Genomic DNA, 18,551 nt, shown 5'->3' on the forward strand with positions numbered 1-18,551 from the left:
AAGCTGAAGGAAATAAAGGCAGCTCACTGTATGGACAAAGATTTCAACCTTTAGAAGCGTTGTGATCCAATTTATAAGACTACTTAACTTCGGCACACTTAAACAGCATTCAAAAATTATTCGAAAGTTGAGAAGCAGTGAAGGTATGAAAGAGACTACACTGAAGGTTTTAATGTAAATTATGTTAATAACTTATATTAAATTAATTAATGTTACTATTAATAATGTAAATAATAATTTACATTAAATTAACATAATATTAAAGTTTAAATTAACAGTAAATTAATTTAAATTAAGGAAACCTATTAAAGTGTCCTTTTTGCTAAGTGCCCTCTTCATTTTCACTTAACATGGAAGAGAGCTGTTCAATAAAGAATGATCATAATTATTTTTTCGCAACGTACCTTTATTAAACATCCATATTTCAGTGATCCTTTTCAAAGTATTCCCCATTTGATGAAATTCACTTACTTCAAAGTTTCTGCCACTGTTCAAAAACATGGTGGAAGCAATTTTTTTACATGCATTTGAGAATCGCTTCAGATGTCTTTACAACTTCTTCCGACGATTAGAACCGTTTTCCTTGCAGTTCCTTCTTTATCATTGAAAATTTTAAAAAAATCATAGGAAGGATGCAAAGTCAGGGCTGTAGGGTGGATGAGAAACATCTGACATTAATGCTAGCTAAGTGATGACAGCATGAGCAATGTGAGATCTTGCATTGTCATGATGCTACACCTACCCACCTGCATGCAGTTGTGGTCATTTGCAACAATGTGATTCCACAAATTGTGCAGTACAGTTCTGTAGTAAGGTCCTGTAACAGTTGTATGATGTGACAAAACATGCTAGTAAACCATTCGTTGAATATCAAAAAAAGAGATGACCATACCCTTTCCTGCAGAACCCACACTTTTTATCTTTTTTTTGTTTTGGCAATGACACAAACTTCCAAACAGAGCTTTGTTGCTTACTCTCAAGGTTGAAATGATGAAGCCATGTCTCATTTGTCATTATCACCTTTTGCAAAACCTCACTATCTTCAGTAACCATCCAATGCAGCTCCTTACAAACCTCCATACAAACTTGCTGTTGCTCAGATGTGAGTAGTCTTGGAACCCAGAATACCCAAACACGTCTTATGCAAATGGTCATGGAGAATACCGTGTGTGTTTCCTACTGATATTCTCAACATCTCCAGCCAGTTGCCTTACTGTTAAACACTGATCTTTTCTCAAGATTACAGAAGCATCGTTTACGGTTTCTGTGGTGACAGCAGTGACTGGAGCTCCAGGACTGCCAATCTTGTTGATTGAATCACATCCATCTTTAAATATTCTAAACGACCTGTGAACTGTGCTATGTAGAAGCACAGATTCACTATTAGCCTCTTTTATCATTTCTTATGCTTCGGCTGATGTTTTCTTGAGGTGGAAACAAAATTTGAGAGCAGCATACTGTTTCTTGCATGTTACGTCCATTGTTACATAGGCAAAACTGAACAGGTATAAACTTGACTGACCATCAAGGTCATACTCTGCGCATGAGTCAACTGTGCAGTTGCTATGTGAAGCAGCTTGGTTTGGTCTTAAATTTTGCAGCTCAGCTATAAATAGAAAGCAATATGATTGTTCATGCAAAATTATGATCATTCTTATTTAAACAGCCTTCATATTTTCTAATACTTCTGGCTGGGAACCAAGCCCAAGTATCCACAACAAGGGATATCCCTTTTAAAAAGGGTGTCCATTAAGTGTTATAGTGTGTATATTAGAACATATACTTCATGAATAATGTCTGGACAGTATATTTCTTCTTAAGTATTTTGTTAACCATTAAGCCAGTTTTAGAAAATATACAGGGATTTTTTATTCATCATACCATTTTATTCATCTAAAGAATATAAACTATTATAGAAACAGAAATTAAGATTTCAACTATATTTAACAGTGTTGGGAAATTCATGTCACAACACTTTCAATGCGTTCTAGATGTTTATCAATGATATGTTGTAGTTAGAGTGTGAAGTTGCAAAGAACATACTCCAATTTCCTCCACACAGAAAAAATTATCTTCAATTGCTTTCTTCTGAAACTACCTTTGAGATAGCCACAGAGATAAAAAATTACATAGGTTTAAATCTGGTGACATTGGAGGCCACGACAGCCCTTTTCCATACACACAAAGGTAGAGGTTACAAACTACTCTACTGCCAAAAATTCAATCCAGGAACATCAGGACAACTGTGGTGGATATACAATGCTGCAAAAATTTCTCTACAGAGTAACAATGTTGTTGGTATAAAAAGTTCAAAGTTTGCAAAACTGCAGAGAAAAATAGTATGATGAATAAAAAATCGCCCTGTATAAATCTAGAAATATAATAAACTTGCTTTTGCTCAATGGAGTCTATACTGAAAATTATAATTCATGAAATAATAAAAAAAAATGCCAACAAAATAAATTTTTTTTGCATTATTTTGTTAACCATTAAGCCAGTTTCATAAAATAAACAAATCTACAGATGTAATAAACTTACTTTTGTCAACAACCATAAAATTTGGCTGACGAGATCTATTTATTTCTCCAATTCCACCAAGGAGAAATCCTACACAAGTATCCTGCAACAAACAAAGTCATGTTTATTTTAATATATCAACATCACTTGAACTTTTGGTGAACAGCATCTTGAAATCTGCTATTTTTTTCAACAACAATTCTGAAAGTAGGCACCAGTAGACAATAATAATGGCAAGTAGCAGTGCGCGTGCGCACACACTAAAAGGTACCAGGGTCATGCTTATTTTTAGGACTAGGCTATTTGATGCATGGGCCTTAACTAATAACTGTGTTATACTTGTATAACACAGTTATTAGGTTCCTATAAAATCTAATGTAGTGCGAAACCATGTTATACGGGACTAAGAACCAGTACAAAAAGGGGGGTTATGTTCCAAAAGCTAACAAAAAAGACAATTTTTTTTATAACTACCGGAAACTTAATTTTTACTAAAAATAGTAATAACTGAACAAATGTCTTACAAACTGTGAGACATATGTCAGATAATGTATGTTCATTTAATTTTCTTCCTCTTCATCTCTGTTAAGCACAATCAAATGAGAACATTTTCTCTGTTGCAGAATATCTTCACCTTCTCAATTTTCTTCTGCAGCATCTAGATTTCGTGTATCTTCTGCTCACTTTAAAAAATCAGTAATCTGGGTTTGTTTGCTTTTGCTCGATAGATCCTTGTAAATTTCTTGGTATGGAGCTAAGCATGTTTGAAGTTCCCTTTTGAATTTTGTGCTCCTTTCAGTCGAAGGATCTGCATTCAAAAAATAAGATTCTAACTGCTCAGCTAAGTTTTGCCTTCCCATATGTTTTTCAGTGTAAAATTTGGAACTTCAGTATTTTCATCTGCGCTATCATCCTCTGAATTGATTACTTCATTTAAATTTAAACTTTATGCTACCTTTTCTCCTGTTTTTAAGATGATCCAAAATTTGTATCTTTGATTCTAGAGAAATTTTTTTCTCTAGAATCAGAAAGTTTCACAAAGAATCACAAAATTTCTCTAGAAATTTTTTTTTTTGAGCAGAGCTTTTTTACTTTCCTTAGGCATAATTTAGGGCTGGAATTTAATTCACAACTAAGAAATTATTCCAATGCAGTTCTGAAGAACGAAGTTTAGTAATACATATCTGGAAAAATTTATAAACGATCAAATAAAAACAAAATAACCTTACAAAAACCTTAAAGGTCACAAACTGCACGCTTCAAAGTCACAATTTTTTATGGTCTCAAACAATCACAAGTTCAGTAGCACAGAACACCTAATATGGGGATTTCCCAACAAAATAAAATACGGGAGTTCACAGAAAAGAATGGATATGTTGAAAAATTACAGCGGTATCCCCTGCACAAAAGCTCTAAAATACCATGTTATGAGAGGTTTGCCACAATTCTCTAAAGATTTTTAATAAAAATTTTTAATAAATGCTATTTTTAATAAAAATTAAGTCTCCGATAGCTATAAAAATTTTGTCAGAGTGAAACCGAGTTACATAAGTACCATGTTGTGTGACGATTTCCGCAATTTATCAATCGTGTTAGAGAAAAACCGTGTCGTAGAAGTACAGTGTTATATGGGGGTCGCCTGTATTTGGATTTTGCAATATTAAAAAAAAATCAAATTGGTCAGGCAAGATTAGACTTAAGGGGGGATGTGTGATAAATTTGATTGGACATTATGACGCAGTAACCAAGAAACCGGATGCAAAAAGTAATTTTGATATATAATATAATTGGATTCTAGAAAAGCTTTTCATACTGTTACACATAAAAGACTGCTATACATATTGGAGTAGTGTAGCATTATGGACAAGTTACTGCTATAGATAAAGAGATGGTTGAGTGGGAGAAGCAAGGATGTTATCAATGGATACTGCTCTTCATGGGCTAATGTTATTAAAACCACTGGAACCCTGGGGTACACCACTTCTTAAACTGGTGTCCATTATGCATTATCCATTATGCACCATTATTTTCAATTTTTTTTTTTTTTTATGAAATCCCCAAACACGAAAGGTATCAAAACCTATAGTACTTAGTACCGTGCATGGATTGAGGGAGAAGTATGGGGGAGGGGGATGCCGGAAACTTTGTTCTAGAGATTAAACATGGGTTTCACCACTTTAAGCCTCCAATAAGCAAAGTGGTGGTATTGCACCAGTTGATGAGTCACCTACCACCTGCATCAGTCATTACCACTAACAAGAAAAAAATTAAACACTAAAATAAATTGACAAAAATTTTTTTTTTCAACAGAATTCAATTTACTGACATTTTATCATATATTATACTTCATTTTCTTCTGTAGTATCAGTCCAAATCCTCTTTACATTCACAGTGATTCTTCTGAATCACTTTTTTTTTTTAACTCTGAGTCCATGTTTTCCCACACAATACCATCCTCTGTGCCATCTAAAGCATTGGTGATAGAGCACTTCTTAAAAAAGTGCTCCACTATTGTCTCCAGGATTTTCTTCCAGACCACTGACACCTATTCTGCAAGTTTTATGCCAGAGCTTTCGTCATCTTACCAGGTGTCAACGAAAGGTTTTCAGTCAATAATCAGGACCCATATTCCTTCCTTAAATAGTCCTTAAGTGTTTTATTGACTGAAACAACCAGGGGTTGTAGTTGACTAGTCATGCCACTGAGAATAGCAACCAAGCTTATTCTGTAACTGTTCAAATAAATGTCCACAAAACGCATCAAGAACTAACATACTAGGTGAGTTACATTGAACATCCAGACATCTATTCAAGACAACTTTTAGCCCATCACCCATCAACTCAACCATCATCCACCTCCAATTTTTTTGTCCACACATAACATCTTTAGGGAAGATCTCATTCATTTTGCAACTTAAAATTATATACGGCAGAAATCTTCTGCCATTGGCAGTTATGCAGTGAATCAGTGATATGCGGCTTTTCATAACTTGTACTAATGATCATGGTATCTATTCCGAGGGATTTGGCAGTTTCTCTTACCTTCAGTTGCATTGCCTGGAGTGCAAACAGGCAATCCTTGTACGTACTGAGGTATATACAAAACATAATACAGCTTCGTCTATTTGTGGGTAGCTTCCTTTCTTAGGTCCAGTAAAGCACTTGGTTGTTGTTTTACAAGAAAATATGGAGTTGCAGTCATTTCTCCAGTATTTTTTTTTTTTTGATTTGGTAGTTGTTGGCGCATCGGCTTCTGTGGCCATATTGCACCTCCCAAGGTTTTTGCAGTACTTTGATCCAAGCCCGAGGCGGGAATCGAACCCACGACCTTTGGGTTGCCGGGCAGGTACTTTACCCACTCGGCTAGCCCGGTCTGCTCTCCAGTAATGAATATTTGTTTCACTAATATCAAATTTATGCCCCAACTGCTCTGTTTGCTTTTCTGTGTACACAATAGATTTTCGTTTTAATGTGGCATCACACCAAAATCTTTTTGAAGGCATTTTAAATGGCTATTAGGGATCAAAATTTTAGTGACAATAGGATAAACAGATATGCATGCGCTTGAGCAGGCATTCCCACATGTCTAGCACTCTCCTTCCCACCCGATGACTATCCCTCCCACAACTTTCGTAAGATGTACCTGAATTTCAGAAACATTAAAATGTGCATCTTAGAATCAATGAAATACAGTATATTTATTAATGATATTCATGAAGGTATATTAAGCTTGATGTCTAAGTTTTCAAATGATACAAAAGTTGACATGGTGTTTAATGACGTTAATCAGGGAGAGCTACTGCAACAAGATCTTGAAAAAAAAAAAAAAAAAGGCAGAAAAATGGCAATTGGAGTTTATCACTAATAAATGCAAGATAGAAGTAATAGCAGTGGCAAATGAAACAAGAAAACAACCTTACACAGCATCAGCCAGAAAAAAAATTACACACTTCACCCATCCATACCCTACAAGAACTTGTCTAGTTCTTCCTTGAATTTATTCAAACCATCCACTTCCACAACAATAGATGAAAGCCTGTTCCAACAATCACACAACCATCTGCTAGCTGAAGGCAAACTTCTGCACATCTAACCTGCAAGCATCCACTTCAACTTGAATTTATGCCCCCTCATATGTGCAGTCTCAGCAAGAGGAAGAATGCCATTAACCACCTCAATCAGAACCACTCCGCAGATATCTAATCTCCAGATGATGCAATTTGCAGAACTGAAGCCTTTCTAGCTAAGAACATGCTTTTGTTCCCTTCACCTATCTCGTTGCCCTCCTTTGCACCCTTTTCAGCAGATCTACATCCTCCCTAAAGTCAGTCTCCAAACCTATATGTACTCAAGATGTTGCCTAACAATGGCCTTGTACAAAGGAATAATCACCTCCTTATCCCTGCTAGCAAAATTCCGGTATATCATCGACAAAACCCCATGAACTATCCTCGCAGTATGTCTGCACTGCTCAGAGAATTTCAAATCTGACAACACGATTACCCCAAGGTCCATTTCATTTTCCACTACCCTGAGTGTAGTACCACACAGTTGATAAGTTACTTGGAGATTACGGCTAACCATATGTAGTACCTTGCATTTCATTGATGTTAAATTTCAACTGCCATTTCTCAGCCCATTTACCCAATTTTTCTACATCTTGTTGCAGTGGCTCACCCTGATTACTGTTGTCAACCAACTGACAACTGTATCATTTACAAAATTAGATATTAACCCTAATAAACCCTCATTGATATCATTAATAAACATTGAAAACAACAATAACTGGACCTTTGTGGATTCTACTAATATCTTTACTCCACAAAGAGCAGTAGCACCCATTGATAACCACTCTCTGCCTTCAGTATTCTCCCCAGAAAATTTTACCAGTCGGGTGGTATTATGAAGTAGCCGGGTGGGGAAGGGTAATACTTTGCAATATTATAAAATTTTCTGTTAATTACATCGTATGTTCGAATTAATATTGATTGAGATCGGTGAGCAGTACCATACAGTACCGTAACAATTGCTTAAATTTTAGACGGGCATTGCACCCATTCAATAGGTCCTGGGGAGAACACTGGCCTTCTTCCACATCGCTTTATCCATAGCAGTAACTTGCCTTTAATGCCACATTCCTCCAGTTTGTACAACAATCGTTTATGTGCAACAATATCAAAAGCCTTCGTGAAATCCAACTAAATGAAATCAAAAATAATTTTTGCAACCAGTTCCTTGGTCACTGCATCATAGTAACCATATTGGTTAGACAAGAGCACCCTATAACAAATTCCTGCTGTGACTGCAGTATAGCCGACCAGGCTAGCCGGGTGGGTAAAGTGCCTGCCTGGAAACCGAAAGGTGGCGGGTTCGAATCCCGCCTTGGGCTTGGATCAAAGTACTGCAAAAACCTTGGGAGGTGCATTATGGCCACAGAAGCCGATGCACCAACAACTACGAAATAAAAAAAATAAAAAAAAAGACTGCAGTATAATTAAATTCCTGTCCAGATGATCCTGCATTACTTTTTTAACCAGTGACTCCATTTTCCCTGGAACAGACATTAACGTAACAGGTCTGTAATTACTCATAACACCTTCTGATCCACCTTTATGAACTGGTGATATATTCACACATCTCCAGTCCATAGGGACCTTCCTAAATCTAAGAATGCTCTCATAATTATGGCTAAGGATTTGCTTATCACCTTTCCAGTCTCCCTTAATATAACTGGAACTCATAGTGGAACAAGTAAATACATGGGCTGTGTTAGGGTAACTAAGAGTAGAAACAGATGCATGTATACTTGCATGTACACCAATGCTAGAAGTGTATAGTTAATAAATTCGATGAGCTTGAAGTGCTAGTCAAGACATCAAAGACAGATATTGTTGGGATATCAGAGACATGGTGTCACACAGACATAAGCAGTGCAGAACTGGAATTTGGGGAGTACAATGTGTACAGAAAGGATAGAGAGGACACGTAGGAAGGAGGGTTTATGCTGTTAGTTAAGAAACACAAAATCTAAGGAAGTGCATCCAAGTGATGTGGGTGGACAATGCAATGTTGAGTCTGTTTGGTGTGACATAAGCATTGGGAGATCACAATTGAGAGTAGAGGTGTGCTATAGGCCTAATGACTCTGATGAGTATAATAAGAAACTGTACAGGGAAATAGAGTGGGCTAGTAAATCAGAGTGTCTTATAATGGGGGATTTTAATTTCCCAGATATTGACTGGAATTTGTGGGTTGGTCACTCACACACTAGCAAGGCTTTTGTGGATTTATTGGATGATTGTTTTCTACAGCAGCATGTTCGGGAGGCAACTAGAGAGAGAGTAATACTCTTGATCTGATTATCAGTAGTGATTTTTCGTACATCAAGAATCTGCAGATAAAGGAACCACTAGGTGGCAGTGATCACAGTGTGCTGAAATGGGATTTACTCAAAGAGGTAACTACCATCAAGGGTAAAGGGAAGGGTTTTTGCTTTCGTAAAGGTGACTATGGTGGTGTGAGACAGTATTTAAATTCTATACGGTGGAACCAACTAATGATGTTACCAACAGCAAACTCAAAATAGGAAGCATTCAAAGAATTAATCTTGGAAGCTACTAGGCTTTTCATACTAACAAAGAAATATTGTTCAAAATTTAGGCCTAAATGGATGTCAGATGAACTAATTAGATATATGACAGAGAATAAAAATGCATGGGATACATATAAATTAAGAATGACGGGATCCTCTTACCAAGAGAGGCTTAAGTTCTGCAAATTGCAGTGGCTGGAGACTAGGCACCCGCACAGTGATCTGATTGAGGTGTATAAGGCCTTGAATGGTTAAGCACGCTGAATTCTGATGGGATCCTTCCACTTGTTCAGATTTCGAACCTAAGGGGGCATAAATTCAAGTTAAGAAAAAACGTATGTAGAATAGATGTGCGGAAATTTGCCTTTAGCAAGCGGGTGGTTAATTGCTGGAACAAACTTCCATCTGTCGTTGTGGAAGTTGATAGGTTAAATAAATTTAAGGAGGAACTGGACAGGCATTTGGAGGGAATGGTGTGATTTTTTTTTTTTTTCTTTTGGCTGATGCTGCATAAGCTCATACACTTGCTTTCTTGCATCACATGCCACTACTACTACAAGCCTATGATAGATATAAGCTGGTCTGTAACCAAGTTACAAAGTAGGTTAGGCAGGTGAAGGCAGATTAAGAGAAATCTTTGGCAAAGGATGCAAAGAAAAACAGGAAAGAGTTCTTTACTTATGTAAAGAACTTGTTACATAAGTAAAGAACTCTTTACTTATGTAACAAGTAAAAATGTAAAGAGTTCTTTACTTATATTACACTTATGCAATGTGTAATATAGCATCTAAGAAGTGGAAGATGATACGGAGAATGGAAAAGGTTAGTTAAACGTTTTGTGTGGGATGTCATGATTTATGGGATTGAGCCAGAGACAGTAAAATAGGGCAATGTTAAGAGAATTGAAACTCTTTGTGATGTGGGTGTGGAGAAAAAAGCTTGAAATAGAAAAAGTATGCAAGATAGGTAATAAAGGGAGGGGACGGAGGGAGGGGAGGGAGAGAGAGAGAGAGAGAGAGAGAGAGAGAGAGAGAGAGAGAGAGAGAGAGAGGATATGTAATTGAACGGAAAGCGAGGGGTAAGAGATCACGAGATCACAACCTTCGTTTGTCTCCTGAAGGAAATCAAGCCACAATTTCAGCCCATAATATGCAGGGAAGAAATGCCCATTTCTACTTGCTTGGCTCCAAAAAAGCAAAACAGATGGCAATAAGAATAACAATATAATGGATTGTTGAAAAGAAATGGGTGAAGCACTCAACACACCATCAACCTCTCAACTGTATAAGGCAATGGTCAGGCCACACCTAGAGTACTGTATACAGGCCTGGAGGCCTCATTTCAAGAAGGATGTAGAGCTGCTGGAACGAGTACAGAGAAGGGCAACTAGATTGGTGAATGGGACAAAGGGGTGCTCTTACGAAGAAAGGCTTAAGTTTTGCGAGTTGCAGTGTCTGGAAACTAGGCACCAGCGAGGTGATCTGATAGAGGTGTACAAAGCCTTGAATGGTTTGAGCATGCTCAATGCTGATGGGATTCTTCCTCTTGCTCAGAATAATCACCTGAGAGGGCATAAATTCAAATTGAGGAAAGACAGATGTAGGATAGATGTGCGGAAATTTGCCTTTAGCCAGCGGGTGGTTGGTAGGTGGAACAGACTTCCATCCCTTGTCGTGGAAGTTGATAGCCTAAATAAGTTTAAGGCTCAGCTGGACAGGTATTTCGAATGAACAGAGGGGTGAAGTGGAAGTGGTTATTTTTATTTATTTATGTTACTTTTTTTTTTTTTTTTTTTTTTTTTGGCTGATGCTGCATAAGCTTGCTTTCTTGCATCAAATGCCTCTACTAATGCTAATGCTAACTCTCTTCCTGATATACAGGAATTTTTCTAGCACGGATAAGGAGGTGATTATTCCCTTGTATAAGGCAATGGTCAGGCGACACCTTGAGTACGGTATACAGGTCTGGAGGCCTCATTTGAAGAAGGATGTAGAGCTGCTGGAACGAGTACAGAGAAGGGCAACAAGATTGGTGAATGGAACAAAGGGGTGCTCTTACGAAGAAAGGCTTAAGTTTTGCAATTACAGTGTCTGGAGACTTGGCACCGTTGAGATGATCTGAAAGAGGTGTATAAAGCCTTGAATGGTTTGAGCATGCTCAATGCCAATGGGATTCTTCCTCTTGCTCAGAATAATCACCAGAGAGGGGATAAATTCAGATTGAGGAAAGACAGATGTTGGATAGATGTGCGGAAATTTGCCTTTAGCCAGCTGGTAGTTGGTTGGTGGAACAGACTTCCATCCCTTGTTGTGGAAGTTTATAGCCTAAACAAATTTAAGGCTCAGCTGGACAGGTATTTTGAACGAATGGAGGGGTGAAATGAAAGTGTTTCTTTTTTTTTTTTTTTTTTTTGGCTGATGCTGCATAAGCTTGCTTTCTTGCATCATATGCCTCTACTAATGCTAATACCAAGACCTCACCTCTGCTCAGAACCGATAGGTCTGCAACTGGAGTTGTAATTGTTTTGGATCTCATCAGTCGGCAAGTAGGCAGTGTGATGAATTGAAAGACCTAGTGATTAGATATATCCACAATACAAGAGATTGTACAAAAAAAAAAAAAAAAATTGCATGACTGCTCTTGTAGAAGGAGGCTTTTCAAAAATTTTACTCAAATCAAGGCACATATGTACTTAAATGTAACTTCATAAACACGTTTAAAAGAAAAAAAAAACTTAATATTATCTTCAAATATCAAAGAAGATCCAGCTAATTGCCCTTAACGCAGGGGTAAGAAAATGATCCATCACAACACACATCTTGTAGATCGTGACAAACATTTTATAGAGAACAATAATCCCAGAACTTGCTTGATTTATCCACTATCTTTCATACTCCAGGTCGTGGGGAGGAGAAATGCCGACAGCTGATATAGGTATGATAATAAAGATCAGTTCAGCAACAGGCGGGGGAAGAGATTGGATACAGAATTCCAGGTTTCGCCACTGGATTTAGCTTTTAACTTTACTTCAAATTTTCATCCCCTACCTATTGGTAAAAAAAAAAAAAAAAAAGTGTATAAATTCAGTACAGTAATTCTACAAATAAAAATAAATAAAAAAAGTCACAGGTAGATTTTGAGACCTCGTTTATCTATTAACTCGTATGGTAATAAAGGTTGTCGGCCCCTGTTATGTGTGGACGCTCAATCACAATTCTGAAAAATTACGGGATATTTTTTTTAAATAACTGGTAATCCAAAAAACCCTGTTCGTATTGTACATACCTCATCGCCAATAACAGCAATAAGTTTTCCTTTATTCGCTGAATGTAACGTCATTTTATATTCTAATAGCAAATATGCTAACCAAAAATATTTAAGTTGAAAATTCCAATAAATCTTAGTTATGATGATAAATGTGTCCACAAAAGTTAGACCATACAATATTAACACACCGTGAGTACAAGCGATGGGTAGCGTAATCGCGAACAAACTCCAAACAGATAACAGAAGTATCTGACTACCCTCTGGTTAACACCAAACAAATTCAATAAAACAAAAAACATCAAAATATGAAATTCGCTCTAAATACATCACAGGACAAATCAATTTGTGGCATTTGTCAATAACATACCAGTAAAATAAATAATGCAGTAGAGTATATTTTTTATCAGTCAACATTGAATAAATCTTCTTTTATTTATTTATTATTATTATTTTTTTTTTTTGAAAAGATTATGTGTCAGTGATTATTTCAATCTTTTTCAATTGTTTCAAATTCTTAAAATGACTCTGGAATTTTGGCTGGTGCAGCATAAGCTTCAGGCTTCCTTGCACCATATGGCTAATAATAATAATAATAATAATAATAATAATAATAATAAGCTAGAAAGATGGGCAAAGAAGACACTCCATGCCAGACACTACAATGATCTCCATCAAGATTACATCGATAGCATTGCTTCCAATGCATGGCTCACAAGAGGGACGCTCTTCCCCGAGACAGAAGGATTCATGCTGGCCATCCTAGACCAGGTAATCAACATCAGAAACTATAGAAAATACATAGCAAAGGAGCATGGAAAATCAAATGACACATGTCGACGATCGCACCTGGACTCAGAAACGATCCAACACATCATCTGGCAGTGATGTTTTGGATCATGATAACCCAGACTGAGTACACTCATACACACGACCAGGTAGCCAGGATAATACATCAGAAGCTAGCGAGGAAATACCAGTTGACCAAAGAAAGTGTACCATACTACAAGTACGAACTCCAGGCAGTACGAGAGACCTCAACCGACAAGCTGTACTGGGACCACGCCATAATAACGGATAAGACCATCCCGCAGAACATACCGGACATAACCCTTGTGGACAAGATGGAAAAGGCTACCTACCTGATTGACATAGCGGTGCCCAACACTAGCAAAGTCCAGAAAACCCCCGAAGAAAAAATTAGGAAGTACACAAACCTGAGACATGAAGTCAAGGAGATGTGGCAAATGCAAGAAGTAACGACCTTCCCGATCATCGTGTCAACCACCGGTATGGTGCCAAAGACTCTACATAGCAGCGAAATTATCAATGAGTGCAACTTCGTCCATTCCGGTAGCTTTTCCAGTACTCTGTTTGTTGGATTATGAATCCAGCCCTTGTGTTCGCCTCCCCGGTGAGGATGAGTTCATCTGCAAACGCTTGACAGTTTACCTCTTCCAAGTACATCGAAAGGAAATCTTATAGAACTACATTCCAGAGGAACGGCCTCAGCACTGAACCCTGTGGGTAGCCTCGGTGTACGGGTCTAGTTATTTTCTGATACGGAGTTATAACTTCCGCTTTTCTGGCGTGTAGGTATGATTTTATGGTGTTGTATAGATTCATCGGTAGGCCTGCCTCTCGGAGTCTGCCGAGGACACTCGGCCCTCAAAGGGAGTCTAAGGTCCCGGCAAAGTCAATTGAAAGCACCAGAAGTATTTCTTGGAACACGGTTTTTTGTTTCTTGGATGAAGTTTTGGAATGCATCTACTGTTGACAAGCCTGGTTTGGAACCATATTGTCTGCTAAAGTCGAGGTTTGCTGAGTAATAGTGGCTAGTAATTCTTATGGGTAGGAGTCTCGCGAACAGTTTGCTCACCGAGGAGAGCAAAGCAATTGGCCTATAGGAGTCCATCATATCTTGTTTCTTGGTTGGATTTTTTATAATCAGCCTCAAGTTTGTAGTTTTCCAGCTAGTTGGGAATTTTTTGGCCATGAGGCAGCAGTTGAATAGTTGGAGTAGGAGGTTTGGGGCTATTCCTACTACTTTCTTGATCATCTCTGGTTCCAGCAAATCTGGATCAGGACATTTTTTGTTTCTCATTTGCGCAGTTACAGCTTGAAGTTCGTCCATTGTAAATTGTGGTTCCATCCTCTGCGTGGTATATGCATCGTTTGCCTGACAGATGGTCTGTTGATCAGGTGTCAGCCTGCTCGGTGGTTCCCGTAGAATTGTATTCAGTATGTTAGTTGTTGAGTCCTCCCAGGTTTTTGTTATATAACCTTGTGCCATCTTAGTTGCCGTTTGAACCTCTCCTGGGCAATTCGTTTGTGGTTATTTTATAAACCATTCCCCAGGGGTCTGTGTTCCCAGTGAGGGAGACTAGCCGTTCCCTTGATGCCGTCTTGTTTTTTTGTTTTTTTTATTCTGGCAGTGTATCTGTACCTGGCTTCCCTATAGCGCTGGCGCAGATACTCCACCTCCGCGGCCGGCTATGCCCCGAACGATCCAGCAGGCCGGTAACCTGCCTGCTGGAACTCTTTCATTTTTGCTTTGACTTCTCTCCTGAGCCTCTGGAGATCCGGAGTCCACTTCTGACTATTATGCATGCCCAGGGATCTCTCTGTTGTCCTGTGCAATTTTGTAAGCCAGGGGATATCCTCTTACTTCCTTGTTGTGTACCTATGGCTCTTGGAGAATGAGAATGTTTAAATTTTCTTCATTTGCTTTTTTTAGTAAATTGTCCAGCTACTACTTTTGATCGTTGCGCGTTGCGTATCAAGAGTTTGATAAATAGTCTTCAAGTTGCTGGCCGTTTGACGTGCCTTACCGGGCTTGGGTCTTGCTGTGCCAGGCTGGCGAGCGGAAGTAAAGTGTAAAGTGTAAAGTGTGTTTAGGGTCAAGCGGCACCAGGGGTTTCCCTCATCTCCGCGTAGTTTACATTGTGGGTGAACCAGTTGACTGGAAAAGCCAGAGATTTAAAAGTGTATGGACTTTGTATATATTTGATGCCTTGTACCGTTGTTCATCAGGTCATTTAGCCGCCAGACCCCTACTGAGGCCCGACGTTGTCCCACTTTAGCCCCGTGGAGGTAGACCAGGTACTCACTAGTATATAGTTCACTCTGGCAGGTCCTGCCACCTAATTTCCTAAGATTTCAGTGGCTAGGACCTTAAAAAAAAAAAAAAAAAAAAAAAAAAATCGCGTACGCATCGCGGGGAGCGCTAGAAGTCCAAAATGTTGGGCAAAATTAATTTAGATTGGTGATTTTAGATTGTGTAGGGCGCGTTCACGTTGCTATCAGATAGAGTGGGGGTGTGAAGGCTGAAGACTGGGGGGCAAATAGACAGAAATATGGAGCCGAAAGGGAAGGCAACTCCAGTTTACAGTGGGGCATGCCCATGCCTGACCTGCCAGGAAGAGGTGAGACAGTGAGCCAGACAAGAGAGCTGGCTCAGGTTGCCAATGTGGCCTGTGTGCATGGGTGGGAGCAAACCAGACCGCAGGGTAAGGTCCGCACCATCCAGAAAAACTTGAGGCCCAGCAGAGGCAATCCAATGTTGGTTTGGCTGAACAGGTTGTGCAAAATGTCACAGTTGGGAGTCATTCATGGGACTGTTGTCCCGTCCGGTAGTCAATGTTCTGGGAAGTGGAGTTTTCTCACTTCTCATAAGAGCGGAAGTTAACATCCGCTCCCACTATTATCTTTTGTCCTGAAAGGATGTCTTGGACAGCCTGGAGGTATCTTATAGATTGTTGGATGTCCGCCCCTGGCCTATGGTAGAGTGCGATCATGTAGAGATTGCCGATAGAGGTGACAATATGGGCGCAAGCTGCCCAGCTAGTACATAATTGTGGAATACGGGTCGCAGTTATATCTGGATTGCGGATAACAGCTGCCCAGGGTGTATCTTCTTCAGTTTGGATCACTTTGTAGGCCAGGGGTATCCCCTTATCGGTTTCATATGTTTATATGGTTCTTGAAGCAGGATTACATCCGTGTTTTCCTCGCAGCCACTGCTCTGGCTCTCTGTGCGTTTAGCTGGTGTATTTTGAGCACTCCATAATCGTATTATTTAAACCTTGTTCCCATAATTGATTCGAAGTTAGTATGCGCTTTCGGCCTTTAAGTAGGTAGGACACTTGGCATCTCGAATAGAGTGTGCGTAATGTAACCGGAGAAACTTGCAGTTGGCACACACAAGTTCGTTTGTTTTGTTGAGGCAGTTACTAAATTCATAGCCCTTCTCAGAGCAGTGGCCGCAGGTCGATGTGGTTTGTGTGCATGTATGGGAAGTGTGGCCGAACTTATAACATTTTGAACCGGCCACATGTTTCCTGAAGCACTGGCTTTCCCACTGTATGTAGATCCTGTTCTGCACCCGCAGTACCTGCCAGGCTTCTGGGGCTAGTTCAACGCTGCAAATTCCAATGCAGGGTGCCATTGCTTCTTGTTTTGCTCATGTACTTAAGAAATATAAGGTTCTGTCCTTCCCGATCCGATAGGTCGCTTTGCAGATTTCTTCCGTACACTTCTTCTATTAGTTTCTCTGGAATCAGGTCTTTTTCAACATCATATATGGTGAGCGATGGCTCTTCTCTTTGGGAGCTCATTAAGTAGACCCAGTGTGGTCATTTTGGGATTATTCCATCCCTTTTTGTGGTAGTTGATAGCCTAAATAAATTTAAGGCTCAGCTGGACAGGTATTTCGAACGAACGGAGGGGTGAAGTGGAAGTTTTTTTTTTTTTTTTTCTGGCTGATGCTGCATAAGCTTGCTTTCTTGCATTATATGCCTCTACTAATGCTAATGCTATTGATTATATGCTGCATCTCCTCTTTCGATCACGACCCCCGGATTTCGGGTCTTTCTAATTGCGTTTATCCTGCTGGTTCTAAGGTTCTCTTTTAGGTTTTCCATTAACCCCTGGTTTGTAGCCATCAAGGGTATTGTGTACGGCATGTGCGTTCTGTATGGAATAAAGAGTTCTATTATTTTCAATTTAATCTCCTCACTTGTCGGTTTCTCTACTCCTGTTGGTCTTTCCATTACCAGATTAGGTATTGGTAGTAATGTTTTCTTTCTTGCTTGGGGAAGCCGCTTAGATTCCGCTAGTGGAACGATTGTGTCCGGCTGTTTGTATGATGTGCTCCGTGAGCTTTTCTTGATTTGTGTGTTTTTTAATTAAAGTATTAAGTTCCTATTAGTGCCACCACATAAAGATAGGCCCTTGGATTGCCAGATGCAAGTGCTTTACTATTTGAGCAGACAACAGATAAGTATTAAATGAATTTCTGCATGTTCATTCTGCTAATTTATACAAGCGCTTTCAGCCATTATCTTGTAGTTCAACTTATACATGTGTCCAACAGACACTTGACCTTGACCAGGCATTAGAGTTTCGCATAGCCGCTCTGCTCTCATCTCCCTACCTAGACCCCTGCTACCTGTGGATTTCACTGTGGGACAACTAAGGCGACCGACTGGTCCCAGTGCCAATTGCTTGCAAAACCACAACTGGTGGTGAAATTAAATTGTTTGTTAACACTACAGTAATTGAATTCAATATGACAAATACTTCCTTCTGTCAAAATTCTAGCGTCTGCACCATCTGTGGAACCAGCTCTCACTCCCATTATCCAATGTATTGAGTGTGAGCAATTAATATGCAATGACTGTACCCAATCTGACCTGAAAAAATTAAATACAAGTCGTCGGAAATCATTCTGTTGTGATAGATGTCGAACCAGAAATTCTCAAAAAAGCCCTATAACTGTTGCAACGCAAAACAGCACGGAACCTAAGACACTTTCCTCCTCTTCCGCGAACAAAGTTGAAATGCCCTACTCTAGTTCATTTGAGAAAAATATCATGCCAATAACTAGAATTACTGACTCTGCATCTTATGTGGATGAAGCCTCTAATCTTTCTTTGTTGTCTTCGGGGTCGCATCAACTTTCAGATGCATCTACTCAAACACATATATCTGTGCTGTCAGAAGATCTCAGCGCTAACTCCCTCCCTACTGAAACTCTAAATCCAACCTTTTGTATTCTGCAATAAACTGAATTCCAGGAACTACTCTTTAACACTATGCAGAAAATCCTCATTCAAACTCAGCTAATCAGCGTACCTCATACTGCAAAATCTGATATTCCCCTAGATTCTAATACACTC

At 39.1% G+C, this 18,551-nt stretch overlaps 1 protein-coding gene across 2 annotated transcripts in view; it reads right to left on the reverse strand.

The window, feature by feature from the left end:
• Positions 1–12,573, reverse strand: part of Vha14-1 (V-type proton ATPase subunit Vha14-1) — a 116,134-nt gene extending 103,561 nt beyond the window's left edge. For both annotated transcript variants that reach the window (XM_090380476.1, XM_090380468.1), the window contains exons 1-2: positions 12,394–12,573; positions 2,539–2,620 (exon numbers count right to left, since the gene is read on the reverse strand). In XM_090380476.1, coding sequence (XP_090236602.1) covers positions 2,539–2,620; positions 12,394–12,447 — 136 coding nt within the window. In that variant the 5' untranslated portion in view covers positions 12,448–12,573. The remainder of the gene's footprint in view (positions 1–2,538; positions 2,621–12,393) is intronic.
• Positions 12,574–18,551: the final 5,978 nt, after the last annotated feature.

The sequence above is a fragment of the Mastigoproctus giganteus genome, chromosome 1 (genome assembly GCF_048544385.1).
Source record: "Mastigoproctus giganteus isolate SK-2022 chromosome 1, ASM4854438v1, whole genome shotgun sequence".
Classification (NCBI taxonomy): Eukaryota; Metazoa; Arthropoda; class Arachnida; order Uropygi; family Thelyphonidae; genus Mastigoproctus; species Mastigoproctus giganteus.